The sequence below is a fragment of the Plecotus auritus genome, assembly GCF_963455305.1.
Source record: "Plecotus auritus genome assembly, chromosome: 6".
In the NCBI taxonomy this organism is placed as follows: Eukaryota; Metazoa; Chordata; class Mammalia; order Chiroptera; family Vespertilionidae; genus Plecotus; species Plecotus auritus.
Window position 1 is genome coordinate 27,937,072 of NC_137773.1, and position 19,467 is coordinate 27,956,538.

General features: G+C 41.0%; 1 protein-coding gene across 4 annotated transcripts in view; it reads right to left on the minus strand.

Moving 5' to 3' along the window:
- ARHGAP26 (Rho GTPase activating protein 26) overlaps positions 1 to 19,467 on the minus strand; it is a 428,404-nt gene that overhangs the window by 58,195 nt on the left and 350,742 nt on the right. For all 4 annotated transcript variants that reach the window (XM_080672378.1, XM_080672379.1, XM_080672377.1 and 1 more), the window contains exon 20: positions 14,250 to 14,403. In XM_080672378.1, the coding sequence (XP_080528504.1) occupies positions 14,250 to 14,403 (154 nt within the window). The remainder of the gene's footprint in view (positions 1 to 14,249; positions 14,404 to 19,467) is intronic.

Below are 19,467 nucleotides of genomic sequence, written 5' to 3' on the forward strand. Positions count from 1 at the left end.
AATGGGCTTTCATCATCCTTGCCTTAGATGTCTGACAGGACATAATGAGGGCCTTGCCCATCTTTCTCCCATTCCATCCTGGGTGCTATCCTAAATTCTAATCTGAAAGTTTCACCTGCTAAATCTTCTAAAGTTTTGAGTGCAGTGGTGAACAAAATGAAACTGAACAGGATTTTTCAACTTGCTTAAAACCCAAGATGATTCTCTGCTTTAGTCACTAAAAAAACAAAACAAAAACACTTCTTTTTACTGTCTAATCACAAGCAGTATTCCTACTATTCTTAAAATAGAAGCTGAAAAAGATTATGAAATTACTAAATTGTCCCGTTTTTCATTAGCAGGAAGCAGGTGATCATACTGCCTAGAAGGCAGGGGACAGTGACGAATAGAGGTGATTTCAGCAGTGCATCTGGGGTTACCAGGGCAACTGCTAATTATTATTGAGTAACTCTAATGTATCTCCACAAAGGTCAGGAGTTAAGGTTTTTCCATTATACTCCTTTAAAATGCGGCTTTCAAAGGAAATTGGGTGGGCAGAAGACGGAAGATGACAGATGGAGATCAGGTGAAAGAACTATATATAGCTCAAGAAAAAATGAACTACTTAAATTTCACGATGTCAGCTGAGGGGTTCACAAGCAGCTAGCTGCTCAATGTAAAATATGACTTTCTGGTTTCCTAAGTTAGGGCTTCCCAAATTAATAAGGAATCTGATATCAGTCCAGATGTAGGGGTCTAACAGGATCCACTCTACTTAGATCCCTAGACAAATTTCCTCTGCTGTCCCCAGAGTTACCGATTACTAACCCGATCTGGAGCCTTGGACAGGCCAGCCTGATGTGGAGGAGTCATGTGGCTATTAAATAATTCAAACAGACTTAATTTTATTATCATACACCAAAACCAACACCTTCTTGGTACAGGCCCTATTCTTCAATCAAACAGCATCTTCTTATGCAAATCCCTAGCTATTGAGACTATAACAACTTTTAAAGGTTAAAGAAAATTCCTCTGCTCCCTTTGGCAGCACATATACTCAAAACTGGATATACTCAAAACAGCATGGCCCCTGTGCAAGGATGTCACACAAATTCATGAAGTGTTCCTACTTTTAAAATCAAGCCATCATGCTGTATGCCTTAAACATATAGAGTGATGTAGGTCAACTGTTGTTCAATAAAACTAGAAAAAATAAAAGCACATGTATTAATAAATTCCTTCTCACAAAGATGCACCCCGCAACTTTCAGAAGACAATAAAAGAAATGGTGATTTCAAAACTGGGGAAATCTATGTTTACTGGAGTTTTCAAACCAGAACAATCGATGCATGCACATGTAAAAAAATTCCAACACTACAAAAGAGTATTGTTGAAAGAAAAAGCCAGTGTCACTTCCACCACAGGCTACTGTCCCACCCGACTTCATCAGAGACAGCCACAGATTGATTCCCCTGTATCTTTCCAGAAATATTACATGCATGTACACACATCTGTGTATATGCCCCTGGATTCTTATATAAGTAGGGCCATGCAATGCTCACTAATGGTTTTCAAATCTAGCTGTGTATCTAAATCACCTCAGAAGTTTAGGAAATATACCCAACCCTAGCTAGTTTGGCTCAGTGTATAGAGCATCAGTCTGCAGACTCAAGGTCCCGGGTTCAATTCCAGTGAAGGGCACATGCCTGGGTTGTGGGCTCGGTCCCCAGTAGGGGGTGTGCAGGAGGCAGCCAATCAATGATTCCCTCTCATCATTGAAGTTTCTATCTCTCTCTTCCTCTCCCTTCCTCTCTAAAATCAATAAAAATATATTTAAAACAAAGAAAAGAAAAAGAAACATATCCCAAGTCAGATCTCACCCCAGATCAATGAACTCCGAGGCTCCAGGGAAGGGGCCTAGGTGTTAGTATTTTTTATGTGAGGCTCCCCAGGTAGTGCTAATGTGCAGTGTGCACTGAGAACCACAGTGGCACATTCTCCTGAACCTTGCTTTTGCCCTTAATGCACCTGTGAAGATTGCTCCATACCAGCGCATAGAGACTTACCTCATTCCTCTGCTGTCCTGGATAGTGCTCCTCTCTACAATTTATTGAGGCAGTGCTTTATAATGGCGATCCCTTGTGGTCCCACTCCTTGGCTTTTATAAATGGCATGCAATATAAATCTATGCTGGATGGCAGCCACTCTCCATCCTATCCTCTTCTCGGGGAGTAACCAGCATGGAAGCCATCAGCAGAGTTTCCTGCACCCTCTGGATTCCTGTTGAGTTCACCAAGGGGAAGCTCTGGCAGAAGATTAGCAGGAGGAAGGTGAGGGACAGGGTATTTATTCCCTGTCTCCCTTTCTGATAGGTCGCTTCCACCTGGCTGAGTCCCTCGACCGAAGGTCCTTTTGAGGTGTCAACTCTATAGAACTCTCTCCTCTTCTGAGTACTTTCTACTCAAGCCCTTCAGCCTAAGGATGGTAATTAGTTGTGTGCTACTACTCCTGCCCCCACTCCTTTGTAATAAACCCTCCTTGAATTATGTTATTTTCAATGTGCTTAAGTTTCTTCTTAGGATTCTAATTGTGTCCCCGGATAGACATCTTTGCTTTTATTTCTTTGTAGAAAATATCATCTCGGTTACCTCTGAAGACATGGCTTCTTCACATAAGGCAATGAGGTGGTCCTTACAGCCACAATTTTATCCCTTTTCTGAGCATTTTGACAACAGCCAGGGAACAGTGCCATTGCCTCTTCAATTTGTAAAGAGTAATGGAAGGGACACTGCCTTTGGGACAGCCCCACTGCTTGCTTGAGAAGGAAATTAACAGGCACTGGAGGAGAACCAGAGCAAATGCAGGGAATGACTAAGGTCAGAATTTCAGAATAATTCTTTTCAGAAACTGTTTTTCTTTTTGCCACAATGACAGTCAAATTCACAGAGTCACAGGCTGCAAAGGAATTCCTGAGGCTCAATTATCTATCCCCCAGTGGAAACTCAGGGTTGCAATTAGGTTCTAGCCCAATTAGTATGGGTCCAGTTGGCTCCACCCAATGGAGATACAATAGGGCAGATGGCTTCACAAAGCTCCCCAGAGCAAACATTAAGTTTGCAGACTTGGGGCAAACAGCTTGAACCCTGTCTCCTAAGAGGAGCACTTCTATTGATTTCAGTGTATTTTTTATTGGTAGTTAATTTAAGGTGAGGTATTTTAATTTGTTTTAAAGTGATTGTCTCAATAATTTCATTTTTTTTTAATTAAGGTATTATATGTGTACATATCTTACCATTGCCCCCCCACCCCACTCCCATACATGCCCTCACCTCCCAATGTTTTGCATCCGTTGGTTACTCTTATATGCATGCATATAAGTCCTTCAGTTGCTCTCTTATTTCCCTACCTCTCCCTAACCTTACCGCTGTAATTTGACAGTCTGTTTGATGCTTTACTATCTTTTTGTTCATCAGTTTATAATGTTTTTCATTATCCCCAAATGAGTGAGATCATGTGGTATTTTTCTTTCATTGACTGGCTTATTTCACTTAGCATAATGTTCTCTAATTCCATCCAGGTGCCTACAAATGGTAGTAATTCCTTCTTTTTTATGGCAGCATAGTATTCCATTGTGTAGATGTACCATAGTTTTCTGATCCAGTCATCTGCTGACGGGCACCTAGGCTGTTTCCAAATCTTAGCTATTGTAAATTGTGCTGCTATGAACATAGGGGTGCATATATCCTTTCTGATTGGTGTTTCTGGTTTCTTAGGATATATTCCTAGGAGTGGGATTACTAGGTCAAATGGGAGTTCCATTTTCTGTCTCAATAATTTTAATCGGGGTTGGTTTGTTTCACACCAGTATCAAACAAACAAAAGCAAACACTGAGTGTCTATCTACTGCCACCACTGAGAGAAATCAACCCTAGGGGACTGTTCATTGGTAAGGGGGCAGCCTAAGAGCAAATACTGATAAGGAAATAAAGATAATAGTAGCAACCAATTTTTATTAACCATTTATTATGAACCAAGCCATTTAATAAGTGGTATACAGGCATCATTCCATCTGACCCTCACAGCAACCTTGAAGGCAGGTCTTATTATTACCTTTTTTTCTTTTTTTTACTATTATTATCATTGCACAGAATAGGTTTAGCTCAGAGAAGGCAAATCACTTGCCCAAGTTGACACAGTTAGGAAACAGGCTTCACTACGGGCTTCGTGAAGATCCACACCTTTCTGTGCACGACTGATCCTATTGTGTCCTTCAGTTAGCTGTTTGTGGCAGTAAATTTATACATAAATGAAATCTCCATTCTCCTGAAGGATCTCTGCCATAATAATGCCAAACATTATGAGAAATACATTTTCCCCCTCAAAAGAGGAGTGTTGATATAGAATAGCATTTCCTGAACTGTGGAAATGCGGCATAACACATGCCCTTAGGGAGATTCATAATGGACATACCAAAGGCTCCAAAGTCCTCTTAGTCAGGAATCTGCTGAACTTTATCCAAGTCCGTCCTTGCCCTTCCACCCGTCCCCACTCCCTGCACAGAATGGGGAATGCTGACTCAGAAGTCTCATCTCCTGAACATGCTGATGTGAGCCCACCCCTTTCCTCGTATCACATACCCCAAAAGCTGTTTTCCTGCCAATGCAAAGCTCTTGATTTTCTCATGTTACACACATAGTAGGTGTTCATTTTAAAAAATCTGTTGGCTTGCTTCACTGATGCACCCACCCTCTCTTATTTGTGACCACAAGGCATGCATTTGCAAAGCAGCTGGCTGGCTTCCCTGGGGAGCTGGAAAGTGCAGCACTGGTGAGCTAACTGGGTTTCCCTGAGAAGCAAACCCATCAGTCCTCAGCCCAATAAGTTGTGACAAATCTCAAAGGCTAAGAGCAGGTTGTTCTTGAGCCACATTACTGTCATCACTGCAGGCACAATCAGAGTGCCAGTGGCTTTACAATGAGACAAATCCTGACTTTGTTCTCACAGAAGTCAATCACCCTAATGCACTAGGACCATAGACTTTAACACGTGTCAGAATCAGGGCTTGTTAAAACAGTGCTGGGCTCCTCCTCCAGAGCAGCAGTTAAACTGTAAGTCTGGAGTGGAGCCTGAGAATGTATATACCTAGCAGGCTCCCAAGTGATGCCATCGACTCTGGTCCCAGGAGCACACACCCCGAGAAGCACTGCACTGGGCTGAGACCCTGCCCAGCGAGACCAATGAAGCTGGCAGTAGATTCCTGCTTCGTTTTTCAGATTCTTAATGCAGAGGAGGGGTTAAAAATAAGATCCCAAGGCCGTTTCTAACTAGAAATGTGTTCTCAGCTGAGTAAGCATCTGCTTTCCAAACTGACTAAAAAGGTTTAAAAGGCAGTACTTTAACTCTAATATGATTTTCAGTTACCCAATTTAGGACCTGAATTACCAGTAAGATTCCCCCAATTTATATACAGAGAGAGAGAGAGAAACAACTTTAAATCTAACCCTAAGCGAGAAAAAACGGCATTTTAGAGTTCCCTCCAAGTCCCCTTGCAGGCATAACTGTGCTGAAAGCCACATACAATCTCAAGCCTCTTTCCTTCCCCAAAGACTCTACTAAAAATTCAAGATTTAAAATGCCTAACACCTACCTATACACATACAATGCAGTGCCATGCGGCATTTGGGGGCAGCTAAATTCAGAATGAAATTTATTCATTTGTTTAATTCAACTCCAAGGCTTTTAGCATCTAGTGTGTGTGCCATGGCAAATTTTGGGAATTGTAGAATATTAGCAAGATTAATTAATTTAAAAAAAAATACAGCCTCCTTATGTGATTTTAGCTTGTAAAGGGGGAAAGAAAATAATGCATGTGAAGAAAAACATTCTTCCATTTGTGATTTTGCTGTGCTGGAAAACAGGGATGTGGCTAAGCGCCGGAACTGTGTCCCATCCCGCCTCCTCCCACACCCCCTCTGCTGACAGGCTGTACAGATCCAAGCGCCACTGGCAGCCCTGGTGCTTGGGAACAAAATCCTGCTGGGTTATAAAGTGTGTGGGCTGCCTCAAGCAATTTCTATGTGAAAAAGAACCGCTAGTGACCGAACACATTTATCCAATAAAAATCGGATGGGTTACTGGGCAGGAATCCCCACCCTCAACCAAGGGAAGCCAGCTGGACTCCTGACGAGAGGGAGACCTTGGCTGGGGAACCGGAAAAGCTGACAGAAAGCCACTCAGAAAACAAGAATACGGCTCACATCAGTGGCCACCTCTGAAAAAATGGCGAGGGAACGTGCCCTGGTACTTGGAGATGCTGTGTGGTGGTGGCGGCCCCAGGAACCTTAGGTGTCAAAGGGATGTTTGGAGGCTTGTCCACGAAAGGACCGTGAGTGAGCAGGCTGGAACCACCACAGGGCTGAGGAGGAACAAGAAAAGGCCACTGACTCCTTGTGAAAATGATTATGCTCTCAAGTTATTTCCCAAGGTGGGGAATGCCACCAAGTTTTCTGGGAAACGTGGGAAGAAATCTTTTCTACTTGGAGATCGGTGAAAAACAGAATCCTCAACTCAACAGGAAAGATCCTCCTCCACAGAGCACTGACTCAAACAAAGAGGAAAGCTTCCTCTTTCAAATCCGGGCATTCCAAAGATGACAAAGAAAGATCACTGTAGTAAAATTAGAGCTGCCTTCTTGGGTGTAACTGTTTTGGCATAAAGTGGCACTTAGATGGTAAAATTAGTTTAAAAATATGCCATGAATTATCACTTGTGTAATGCATATTATTTATTTTGTGATTCACTTGGCCTCAATAAATAACAGCTATGCATAAAGCTCACCAAGTATCCATGGGATCTGGAGGTTCCCAAAGTTTTCAGGAATAAGTTTGCCTACCCAACCTGGTCTTTATTTAAGGTGGGGCAGCACCTGCCTCTATAGAAGTTCCTTCTTTTCACTGATAACTCAAGGGCTGGACTGACTGCTCTGGTCTCAGATTCAAGGTGGAAAGTAGTGGGGACAGGTTAGGACATCTGTCTACACACAAAAAATACATAACAGGGCTGAGGGAGTAGAAAGAGAGAAAGGGTACTGTGTGGAGGCCTTCCTAAATAATATTGACTGACATTCATGGTGATAAACATGTAAATGAGATAAAGAATGATCTCATTTAACCGTCACACCTTTTTGAGGAGGGTACGATTACCCTATTTTACAGATGAGGAAACTGAGCTACAAAGAACTAAAGTAACTTGCTTCCTTCCCCTACAAATCCATACCTCCTTTACTCTACATTAGTTTTTCCTAAAGAATGCAACATCTCTGATATATTGGATAGTGATTTACCTCCTATATCCACTAGAATATAATATCAATGAAAAAAGAAACCCTAATTTTTAAAAATCACTGTATCTTTAGCACTCAGACTAATGTCTGGCACATAGTAGGTGTTCAAATAATATTTGTTAAATGAATAATGACTGAATTTTAAGTAAAACGTAAGTAAAATTTTAGATGTATCTCTGAAGGCAAGTTTCCCTCAGATTTCATCTGAGAGCAATTGCATCAAAATCAGGAGGAGCCAACAGCGCCTCAGAGACCACAGCGCCTCAGAGAAACAAGTCGGCCTGGAAGCAGGCCTTGTTTATCCTCTGAATTCCAGGGGCTGTGCTCTCGCCTCTCACTGGCCGCTAAGATGGGAGAGGAGGGTTGACTCTGGCAGAATTTGAAGGCGCTTGGCATGCACACATCTTTTAGGTCACCAGAAATAACTTGGAAATGCATGTATGTGTATGCTAAGTGGAAAAGAGAAAAATTCATTTCATTTATGGGGCTACTGGGTAGTAGTTATTTTTTAGGAGTAGGGACCACTTAGGAAGGGAGAACTTCAACTTGAACCCTCCCCCTGCCCTGTGTAATTATTCCTCCATCTTCTAATCTTCTTTCCATCTTAACAAGCCCCTCCATCTCTACCCCAGTGATCTAAAGCAGCGGTCGCCAACCGGCAGTCCGTGGACCACTTGTGGTCCATAAGGTCCGAAAGGTTGGTGACCGCTGGTCTAAAGCATTCACCTAATCATTTTTAATTTGAAGGAATGACTGCAGTATCTTAGGCAGTGGGATGGGCCCTGACCTTTGTTTATTTCCTCCTTAAAAATTACTGTCTTCCAGAAGGTAGTGGAACAATGCTAACTCTATTATTCATTGTGAGAGGAGAGAGTGACTTTTCCTTCTGCAGTCCATTGAACAAGCTCTGTTCTTAGACAGGTCAACCCCATTCTTCCACAGGGAGTGAGGAGATGGGCACGCTCATGGCCAAGGGCTGGCACTGGCTAGTCGATGTTAGTGCCAAGATTACCTAGCGTTTCCTGCTTTCCATGCCAGTGTTTGAACTATTTTTCTCATTGCTTCAACCATTACCTATGAGTTTTGTTTTGTTTCTTAACTTCTTAGAATCTCATTTATGAGTCATTTTCTTTCAAAGAAGATCCTGAAAATTGTCTTCATGCTGCCACTACTCTACAGTAAGAACCTTCGATCCTTTTCTAACTTACCCAGGTAGCCCAGCCCCATTCCAAGGTAGTTAGTTGCCCTTGATTTCAAGGTCACAAACTCACAGGGCTTGTGTCAGTTAATTATTATTGAATTAAATTGGCCCAAATTTAGTGATTTTACACAGCCACAATGTATTATTTCTCATGAATCTGTGGGTTGATTGGGCAGCTTTTCTGTTGGTCTTTCCAGGACTCACTCATGTGGCTGCTTTCAACTGATTGTTGTCATGTGTGCTGGCTAGGCTGGGGCAGCTGGGCTTTTCTCTTGGAGGCTAGACAGAGCTGTTTTACATGGCAGCTGGGTACCGAAAGGATGAGAAGGGAATCTACAAAGCCTTGTGGCCTGGGCATGAAAGTCACATGATGTTACTTCTACCATAATCTATTGGCCAAATAAGTCTGAGGGTAAAGGCCAGCCTAGATTCAAAGACTCTTCCTCCTAGTGGGAGGGGATGCTAAGATTCTTTGGCCATATTTAATCTATCCCAGGCCAACAGGCAGAAGATATAAAAGGCCAACTGTGAGAAGATAGGGACCGAAGAACATCATCTGTTACCAAGTAACATATGGGGTTCAATGTGGCCATATTTTATAATTTTTGAAAAGAAGCTAGAAATCTAGATTTTAAAAAATATATATAGATTTTATTTTTTCAAGCAGTTTTAGGTTTACAAAAAAAATTGCTCAAAATAACAGTTTCCATTTTCCTCTACTCACTGCCTAAATTTCCCTTATTATTAAAATCTTTCATTAGTGTGGTACATTTGTTAAAACCAATGAACCAACATTGATATATTATTATTCGTTAAAGTTCATAGTTTACAACATGGGGATTTGCTCCTTGGGTTGTACAGGTTTTATGAGTTTTGATAAATGCATAATGTTTTGTATCTATTATCCAGAATCATTTTACTGACGCTATAGTTTTGCTTTTCCAGAATGTCATATAGTTGGCATCATACCATCTTTTTACAGTGGCTTCTTTCATTTAGTAATATAAATTTAAGGTTCATCCACGTCTTCTAATGACTTGATAGCTCAGTTCTCTAATTACTAAATAATATTCCATTGTCTGGATGTACCACAACTTGTTTATCTATTCACCTAATAAAGGACATCTTGGTTGCTTCCAAGTTTTGGCAATTCTGAATAAAGCTGCTTTAAACATTTGTGGGAAGGTGTTTATGTGGACATCAATTTTCACCTCATTCGGGTAAATACCTAAGAGTGTGATTGCTAGATTGGTCATGTGATAAGTCTATGTTTAATTTTGTATGAAACTGCCAAATTATCTTTCCACGTGGCTGTCTCATTCTGCATTCCCATCTGCAATGCATGAGAGTTCTTGTTTCTCCACATCCTCACTGGCATTTGATGTCAGTGTTTTGGATTTTAGCCACTCTAATAGGTGTGTAGTGATAAATCATTGTTTTAACTTGGAATTCCCTAATAACACAAGATGTTGAGCATCTTTTCATATGCTTATTTGCATCTGTATGTCTTCTTTGGTTAGGTGTCTATCTAGATATTTTTCCCAGTTTTTAATTGGGTTGTTTGTTTACTTATTGTTGAATTTTAAGAGTGCTTTGTGTATTCTGGATACTGGTCCTTTATCAAATTTGTTTAGAGTCATTTATTTTTTATTTTATTGATTTTTAATTGAATTTATTGGGTAACATTGGTTCACAAAATCATACAGGTTTCAAGTCTACAAGTCAACAAAACATAATCTGCACAGTATATCATGTGTCCATCATCCCAAGCCAAATCTCTTTCCATCCTCATTTTCCCCAGTTTGCCCACCTCCATCTACTCCCCATTCCCCTTTCCTCTGGCTATCACCAAGCTGTTTTCTGTGTCTATGTTGTATATGAATGTGTGTGTGTGTGTGTGTGTGTGTGTTTGCTTAATCCCTTCACCTTCTTTAGAACAGCCCCCCAACTTTGCTCCCCTCTGACAGCTGTCTGTCTGTTCCAAGTATCCATGCCTCTATTTCTATTTTGTTCTGTGTTTACTTATTTTCTTTTCTGCAAATATTTTCTCCTAGTCTGTGGCTTGGCTTTTCATTGTCTTAATAGTGTCTTTTGCAGAGCAGAAGTTTTTAACTTATAGGAAGTCCAACTGACCAATTTTTAATGTAATAAATTATGCTTTTGGTGTTGTATCTAAATAGTCATTGTCAAACCCAAAGTCACCTAGACGTTCTTTTATGCTGTCTCCTAGAAATTTTGTAGTTTTATATTTAGGTCTAGGATCCATTTGAATTAATTTTTATGAGAGGTGTAAGGTCTGGGTCTAGATTCCTCTTTTGTTTTTTTGTTTTTTGTTTGTTTGTTTTGTGTGGGTTTTTTTTGCAGTGGATGTCTATGAAATCTGGATTTTTGTAAGAAGTGTCCTGATTTCAAAGGTTGGATAGAAATATACTGGTAGTGGTAGGGAAGGAACTAGTAAGTTGCCCCTCCCTCATCACATGCCTATAGGCTATTTTTTCCATCTTGGATCATCTCTGCTTCTGTCATACTCCTTACCTGGAATGCTTTCTTTTTTTTTATTGATTTCAGAGATAGGAAGGAAGAGGAAGAGAGATATAGAAACATGAATTATGAGAGAGAATTGTCTGCCTCCTGCATGCCCCCCACTGGGGATGGAGCCCACAACCCAGGCATGTGATCTCTTGGTTCATGGGTTGACCCACACAGGCTGGGCTGGAATGTTCTTCATCCACCCATAAAATCTTATTTAAGGCCTACCTCACATTTTGTCTACCCTACCTTCCCCAATACTCTGACTGGTGCATGTACTCATCAGATATTCAGTTAATGGTTGTTGAACTCCAAACACACTTATAAGCTACAAGTCCCAATTAGCACTGCCATATACCACTGTCTTTCCTCCTTAGCCAGGCTATAAACTCTTTTTCTCATTTACCCAAGATAGCTTAGCATAGGTTTAGGCACAAAATAGGAGAGAATACTTGCTGACAATTTTAGACTAGCTGGACTTTTGTCCTGGCTTACCAAGTATCCTTTGATCTTCAGGAGGACCTGCCAAAGATTTAAACCCTGCAGTCTTGCCCTGGCATGGCTAGAATGGTGGTATCTCTAATTTTGATGCCTGACTTAGCACTATGCCCATACAAACAAGAGGGGCCTGATATCCTTGAGAATTAGCAAAGATTTACCAATGAGACAGCAAAATGTAGTCTCTGAAGTACCAAATGGTGCTGAGTCACAATGTGTTTCTTTCATTATGATTGTTACACGGTCACAGTGATCGTTCCAGTCATTATGAAAATAATGAAAAACAAATGAATAAAATAAAAAGAACAGACTGTTTTCTGGTGACTAGTTCCCCACCTTATGCTCAATTAATAGTCAAACAAGCTAATGGTAATCCACTACCCTTGATTCTCTGTTTTGTTTTCATCTGCATCATTAAGTGTTCCCATTCAAGGCTCTCTGTGCACTTCAAAGTAAACAGTGCTGAAGGGAATGAAAGGGTCCAGAATGGAGGCTGAGACCCACCAGTCTCAGTTGGCTTCAACTGAGCCCAATCACCATGGCACAGTGTGCCGACAGACTTCACAGAATCAATTTTCTCAGGGAACATACTGTGAGTTCTGTTTGCCAGGACTACCCAGCCTGTATCCATGGCCACTCAGGCAAATTCCATGCAGAAAACAATGGGAGCCACAGCATCTCACTGCCCTGAGTGACAGAAATGGTCATTGAACCTACTGCAAAGCCTGCAGGACCTGTGCCTGGCCCGTGTTTGGGGCGTGGAAAACTCTGGTGTCTGCGCTGGGATCAGCACTCCTGTCTCAGGAACAGTCTGCCTTGAGCTCAAGACTCACAGGTGTCAGTCAGACCTTCCCTGAGCTCAGCAGGACCACAGTCCTGCTAGAAGCACCACACACCTACCTCTAATCCTCATCCTAAGAATAAAGGTGGAACTGTTCCTAGTATCACCCTCCCTTCCCTGGGAGAGCCCTTCCCCTCAAATCTGCAGCATGCAGGGAACAGCTCCCTGTATGGTGTGAAATGGATTGAGTCACCCTGCAGTATTTTATGTAAAACAAATCACTAGACAATTAAAAAATAAAAAGCCTAAGTCCCCTCTTCCAGGACCTGTTTAAAAGACCCCCCCTTTCTACTTAGCTGTTCAAGCAGCCTCTTTGGACAAACTGTACTCAGCAGTGACTCAGGGGGCTCCCAGCCCTTAGCTGCTGAAAACAAAGATTAAAGAAAACTAGTTGGTACGACAGCTAGAATCAGAAGATATAAAGCAGCCTGGGCTAGAAATTCAACTTTGCTCATGCTGAGCAACAAATAACCTCAGCAACTGGTAGGTACAGAGATTAAACAAAATGGGGGTGGGGTGGGGAACAAGAATCTCCTTAATGGCTAGGAGCACCTGAGACATTCAGTCTGGCCATGGGGAGCCAGAGAAACTCACTGCCCATAACCAGAACATGTTAAATTATTTTGAGCTCTTAAGGCACTGGTCCACTTCTTGGGGAACAAACATATTACCAAAAAATAGGTAAGTCATTTAACTTCCTGAATATCAAGGTAGGATTTAAAGCCATTAACTGAAATGAGACCCAACTTTCTCAATGTATGATTTCATCCTATACTGTTGTTGTGTTTTCTATATAATTACCTCTTAAGTCCACTTTAGAGTCATTTTTCCTCCCAAACCTTAATGTACCTTAGGCCCTTCTAAGGCAAAAAATGCTGGACCCATTTTGCACATCTGTAACTATCTTAATGAGACAGAATGCTAAGGTGCTTTCATTCATACACCTTAGCCTAGAGAGGGGCAGGAAAAGGCTCTGCTATCCCGATGCCTCACCATGTAAAACAACTGCCTGTGGCTGAACCGCAAACTATTTTCACTAGAGAAAGGCAAAGTCAACTCTGCTTTTCCCGAGTCTGCAGCCTCAATGTCCAGCTGTTCTGGTCATGGCCTCACATTCTTTCCGCAAAGGCTCTGGTTGACACGATTTATGGGGTGGTCTGAGGAAGCATGCTAAGCAATGTGGGATGAAACCACAAGGGAGGACTTTCTGGCTCCAACAGAGTACATCCAATTTCCGTGGAGGTTTGGACAACGAGCCCCAAAACTGTCTGTCTTGGCTACGGGCACTTGAAACCCAAGAATGAAGCAACAATGGTGCTTCTCTTTTTTAGCCGCTGTATGTGGTCACAGTCACACTAAGGTTGGAGCTCCTTAGGTTGGCTACAGAGGAGTTTGCATATAAAAAACTGAGTCCAGGGTCCAAGCTGAAGACCCAAAGGGCTACTGGGGGGCTCTTTTTTTCTAGAACTGAACATTGTCAACACAGTCAGGGAGGAGGGAAACCAAGACAATATGAATGAAAGAAACAGACCTGGCTTGTGATCTACTGAGCTACTACAGTGCCTGGATGTTCATAAAACCAAAAGGAATTGCTTTTCATGCCCAGCAGCCAGCATAGGCAATAGCAATAGCCATCACCAAAGCATGTCAGCAGGATGGTAAATCATAGATCACCAAGGCCAAGAAGCAGTATGTTGTGAATAATGATTAACCTATAACAAACTAGCCAAGCTCCAAGTTTAGGGAAATTTAAATAATGTTCATAGGGCAATGCTCAAAGTCAGATTGGGCCTGAGAGCAAATTCTCAGCAGAATTGCTGACTGAGGGCCTGCTGTGGCAGGCAAGCAAACATACTTACAGTGAGTTGGGCCGGGTGGGTTTGAGCACATCCAGGTCTGGGTCACTGGAGTTCATGGTGGGCTGTAAGCTGCTGCTAGAATTAAGGATGCTGTTTGCATTTGATGAGACGACAGATTCCAAACTGGAGTTAATAATGCTGTTTCTTTGTTCCTCTGTGGAAAAACAAAAGGCCACAAGCCCCATATTAATATTATTCCCTAGGGGTAGTCTATTCCTACATATATAAAAATTTACAAATATTGAAATTGGATTGAGATCTCTGGGCCAGTGAAGCTAAAAATGGGACATAGGAAAGGATATGAATTACAAGTGGGAAAGGAAGTCAAAGAGGAATAGGTCACCTGAAATTTTAGAGTAAAACCCCTCCTTAACTTGATAGGACATACCTCCTCCCTTACCCCTCCCCCGCCTTTAATTTGACCAACCTTTTTCCTAAGAGTAGCCCTACCACTGCACTGTAAGTTGTGTCTTATTTTGATTGGCAGATGGTCAGAGCACAGAGCAACTTCCATAGCCCTTTGTGTTGAACCAGATCCTCTTGGTTTCTGTGACATTCACCTTTTATTCAAACACTCCTGCCCCAATGTTGTCTAAATTGCACAGGCCACATCCTACCTCTGATTCTATAGCAAGTAACCATCAACGTCTACTAGCTGGCCATCTACTTCCTTATGACTCTGTAATCTAAATTCCTGACGCTCCCTACACATATCCTCGGGGTTGCTGTAGCCCTATGCAATTGATGTTTAGCTTCAAGTTAGTTCTTTGATAAAAAGATGTGTAAGGGCTACAGAGTAGTTTGCATACAAAAAACTGAGTCCAGGGTCCAAGCAGTCATATTAATGCTTGGAGTATGTTACCAGACCAGGAGGGAGAAATCTGAGTTGATTTCAAGACTCCACCCCTGACTGGTAGTATGGCCTCAGGCAATTTTCACTCACACTCTGTTTCTTGGCTAATGCATCTATAGAATGGGGAGAGTGAGCTGTCCTGAGAATCAAGTGGGATCATTTGCAAGAATGTGTTTTGTAAACATCAGACATTGCTCAAAGAAAAGAACTTTCTTTTTTGTTAATCCTCACCCAAGTATATTGTTTCCACTGATTTTTAGAGAGAGTGTAAGGGAGAGGGGAAGAGAGAGAGGGAAACATTGATGTGAGATAGACACAACAATTAGTTGCTTCCGGCATGTGTCCAGACCAGGGTTAGGCATCAAGTCTGCAACTGAGGTACTGCCCTTGACCATAATTGAACATGGAACCCTTCAGTCCCCAGGCCGACGCTCTCACTACTGAGCAAAGAAAAGAACATTCTGTTTCTTCCCCTCTTTAAAAACTTGGAACCACTACCTGAAGAAAACATTTTTGCTGTGATTTAGCTAAATGACACAGACACCACTGCTATAGCAAAACATTGGGGATTTAGAATGTCATTCTTGTCCCATGTTACCAACAGATACGCCATAGTGAAATCAACTGATATTTTGAGCAATCGATTCACTTATCAAGAAATATATCTGGGTTAATCTTCACTGGACTATTTTGAAATGAGCCAGATGTGTACCATATCCCTAAGGAGACAGACTGGGCTCACTGACATGGTAGTTAAGAGGTGGACATTTGAACTCTGGTGTCTTTGGCCAATAAAGGGGGTGATGTCATGGTAAAAAATACTTCTTCCCTTACACTAGCCATGTCAGTAAAAGTATATTATACTTATGAAATGATGTTAGATTAATATTCACATTACACAGACAGACACACACACACACACACACACACACACACACACACATACACACTACCCAATGACCCCCTAATAGTTTGGCAAATTTTCAGTGTCATATTTAAAGCCCTACAGAAGAGTTAAAAACATTATGAGGCTATTGGGAGACTGCTTAACTCTAAGTAGATTTTGAAAAAAGTAGATTATTAAGTTGATTCCAGAGATTTAGACCTGTTCATATTTTAAGAGCTTAAATTCCAAATGGAAGCAACAATGAAGAAAGAGAAACCAAAAGAGTTACATTGAACCAAGATGTAGGCAGACTAATAGGGCCTGTGAATGGGAACCTGCTACTGAGAGAGAAAAAAAAATAACAACTCTAAAATGACATAATTAGGGGAAGGAATGGTTATGCCACTTATCAGTATGATTCAGTATAAGTAAAAATTTCCTTTGCACTAAGTACTCATATCAAGATTCCTGCAAGACTGTGAGGAGCCCAAGACCATCATATAAAAAAAGGGGAATATTATATTTCTTTGGGGTTCAATAGAGACATTTTCTGCTTTATATAGGAGGAGAGATTGATAGTTTTATGAATTCTAATTTGAGACCAAGTTTGGATGACATAATTCTCTGAATTCATAGGAAACAGAAGAATATAGCTGTAGCTCATATTTTTCTTGTGATTTTATTTACTTACCCATGAGAAGGTTGTAATTCTATAAATTAAAAACAGCATCTTGCTAAAAGTATATTAGTTTTTCTAAAATATTATCAGGATTTTTTTCTGCCTTACTATCCATTAGAAAAAGAGTATTTGAAATGAAACCTTCTTCAATTTTTATTTATTCAATGAATGTTTAATGAGTATCTACTGAGTAGCAAATACAGTACCCAGTTAGCAGACTCTTAAATTTATTCCTTGGTATTTTATTCAGATGCCTACTGGTATATTTATTAACTTGCATATATTTACTTAATCATATGTTTACCTTATTTGGTAGACTATGAGCAACCTAAGATTGAATATCTGTCAGATAACACTTTTAAATCACAATTGAAAAAAAACATTATATAAAGATGCTTTGCTTTATAAAATAAAATATTTTATCAGAATCCTAGTGCTCATAAAAATATTTCATTCTGAAAACTAGACTTTAAGAACACATTTCCTATTACAGTTTTATAGACTGGGGTTCTCCATGACCTAACGAGAGAGCCTGTAGCATATGAAAGATGGTATTTGTCTGAATTAAACTCACAAGGGAGTGAGGATGGGGTGGGAAACAAGAACATGACTCTCCCTGGGCTAGGAAAGTCAATGGAATAAAACAGGTGGCTACACCCAAACTGAACTTGGGGATTTCTAGCATTCCATTTACTGGAGGACATTAGAATTCTTTTGTTAAGAAATAAATTCTTTTTGAGGTTCTATTTGGGCTTATATTAAGATATCTAGAATCTTTCACATATGTCATAACCTAAAACAAAACAACACAGCAACAAAAGCAAAAGGTCAGGGAAAGGAGTTCATTGTTCAAGAAGAGGACAGAATATAATTAATCATAAGATTTCATAGTTTTGTAGCCAAGACAGCCAACTATGCACCCTCAAAGGCATCCTCTTTATTGGTCTACCTGAGTGAGCCATGTGATAAGGAAAACTGGGAATCTGGCACTCTCTGACTACCCAGCCATTAGTTTCATTGGATGCAAGACTTCAGCTAGTAAGACTGAGAACTCCTAGTGGATACTTCTCAGGTGAAATGCTGACAAGTCTTACTGAGGGTGAGCAAGAAGGTGAAGATTATTCCAGAGATAGGGGAGTGAGAAAGATCAACAGCAAATCAATGTTTTAGTAGTTGTGGCAAACTCTAGAGCAGTGATTGCCAACCAGGGGTCGGTGAGGTCTGAAAGTTTGGCGACTGCTCTAGAGAGACCAATTCTAAAGCATTTGAAATGAGTTAAAAAATAAAGAGAAAGTGATTCAGTAATATCACTCAAAACAGGAGGATTTTATGTTCTCCTGACAGGAAAACATAATGAGAATAGGCAGCCTAAAAAGTAAAAATAAAATAAATCAAATCATTCATATACGAGAGACAGCTGGACTTCGAGCCACTGATGATTCACACCAGCTCTGCATCTTCATAAGAAGGTATTAGAAGGACTGATGGCAATTACGTTACTGAAGGAAAAAATTATAAACTACTGGACTGAAAAAGAAAAACAACAACCGGCTATGAGTCAAATCAACAAGATCACAGCGAACCATTTAAATGACCAAGAGAGAAAGAATGCCCACAAGACTATTCTAAACCGGTGGAATTCTAAACCGGTGGAATTCAGTGAAAATACTTGCCTTCCTCAAATATGTTTGTCAACAAGAATCTCTCTTCATAGTAATCACTGAAAACAAGAGTCCAGAAATAAGGAAATGATAGAAGCAATCTTCAAACAACTGTAAACATCTATGAGTAATGTATTGGATGCTTTCAGGAACACATGTTCTACAAGGAGTGACAAACTGGATGTGGAGCTGGTCCTTAAAAATACAAACTACTCGCCGAAACCGGTTTGGCTCAGTGGATAGAGCGTCGGCCTGCGGACTGAAAGGTCCCGGGTTCGATTCCGGTCAAGGGCATGTACCTTGGTTGCGGGCACATCCTCAGTGGGAGGTGTGCAGGAGGCAGCTGATCGATGTTTCTCTCTCATCGATGTTTCTAGCTTTCTATCCCTCTCCCTTCCTTTCTGTGAAATATCAATAAAATATATTTAAAAAAAAAAATACAAACTACTCAAGGGCTGGGGCACATCTGCCCAAGCAGAAAACATCAGGCATCCGTCACAGTGACTTGTGAGGTCAGCATCGGCTCATCCATTCCTGCTTAGTCTGTGCATAGTATCTGCTAAAGCTCCATGAATAAGTGTAAGCTAAATAATAAATATAAGGCCACAATAAACAATCAAAATGTGTTCTCCTAGCACAGAAAAAGGCAGTTCTGTATAACTGGGTTTTTCAGGTGTGTCCAGACTGGGACCGCTAATGTCCTTAAAAACAAAGTCCTGGTTACAGGGGGCAATGTTTTTTTTTTGTACAAATCCGGAGCGGAAAAACATGAGTATGCAACCAAATCACTGCAACTAAAAAAAGAAAGCCACAGAGTAATTTTGGTGATATTGTACTTGTTCTGGGGGTTGCCATGGAAATCTGGGAGCTAAGCTACTTCACTTTCCATATTTACTAAGTGTCTCCTGCTTGCTCTAAATGACAACCCCACCACATACAAGAGTCAGGGTCTCTGTTTACCACAGAACCCAGAGGCAAAGCCAGGAACGCACATGCAGCGCCAAGCTAAATTCACACGTCTCGGCAGGCCTGAACACGTCTGGCCCACTGGATGCACAGAGCTGAAGAATATGAAACACAGACCTTTGAGGTCACTTTGGGGAGATTTCCCAACATGCATGGAGGTCTTTCAGAATACA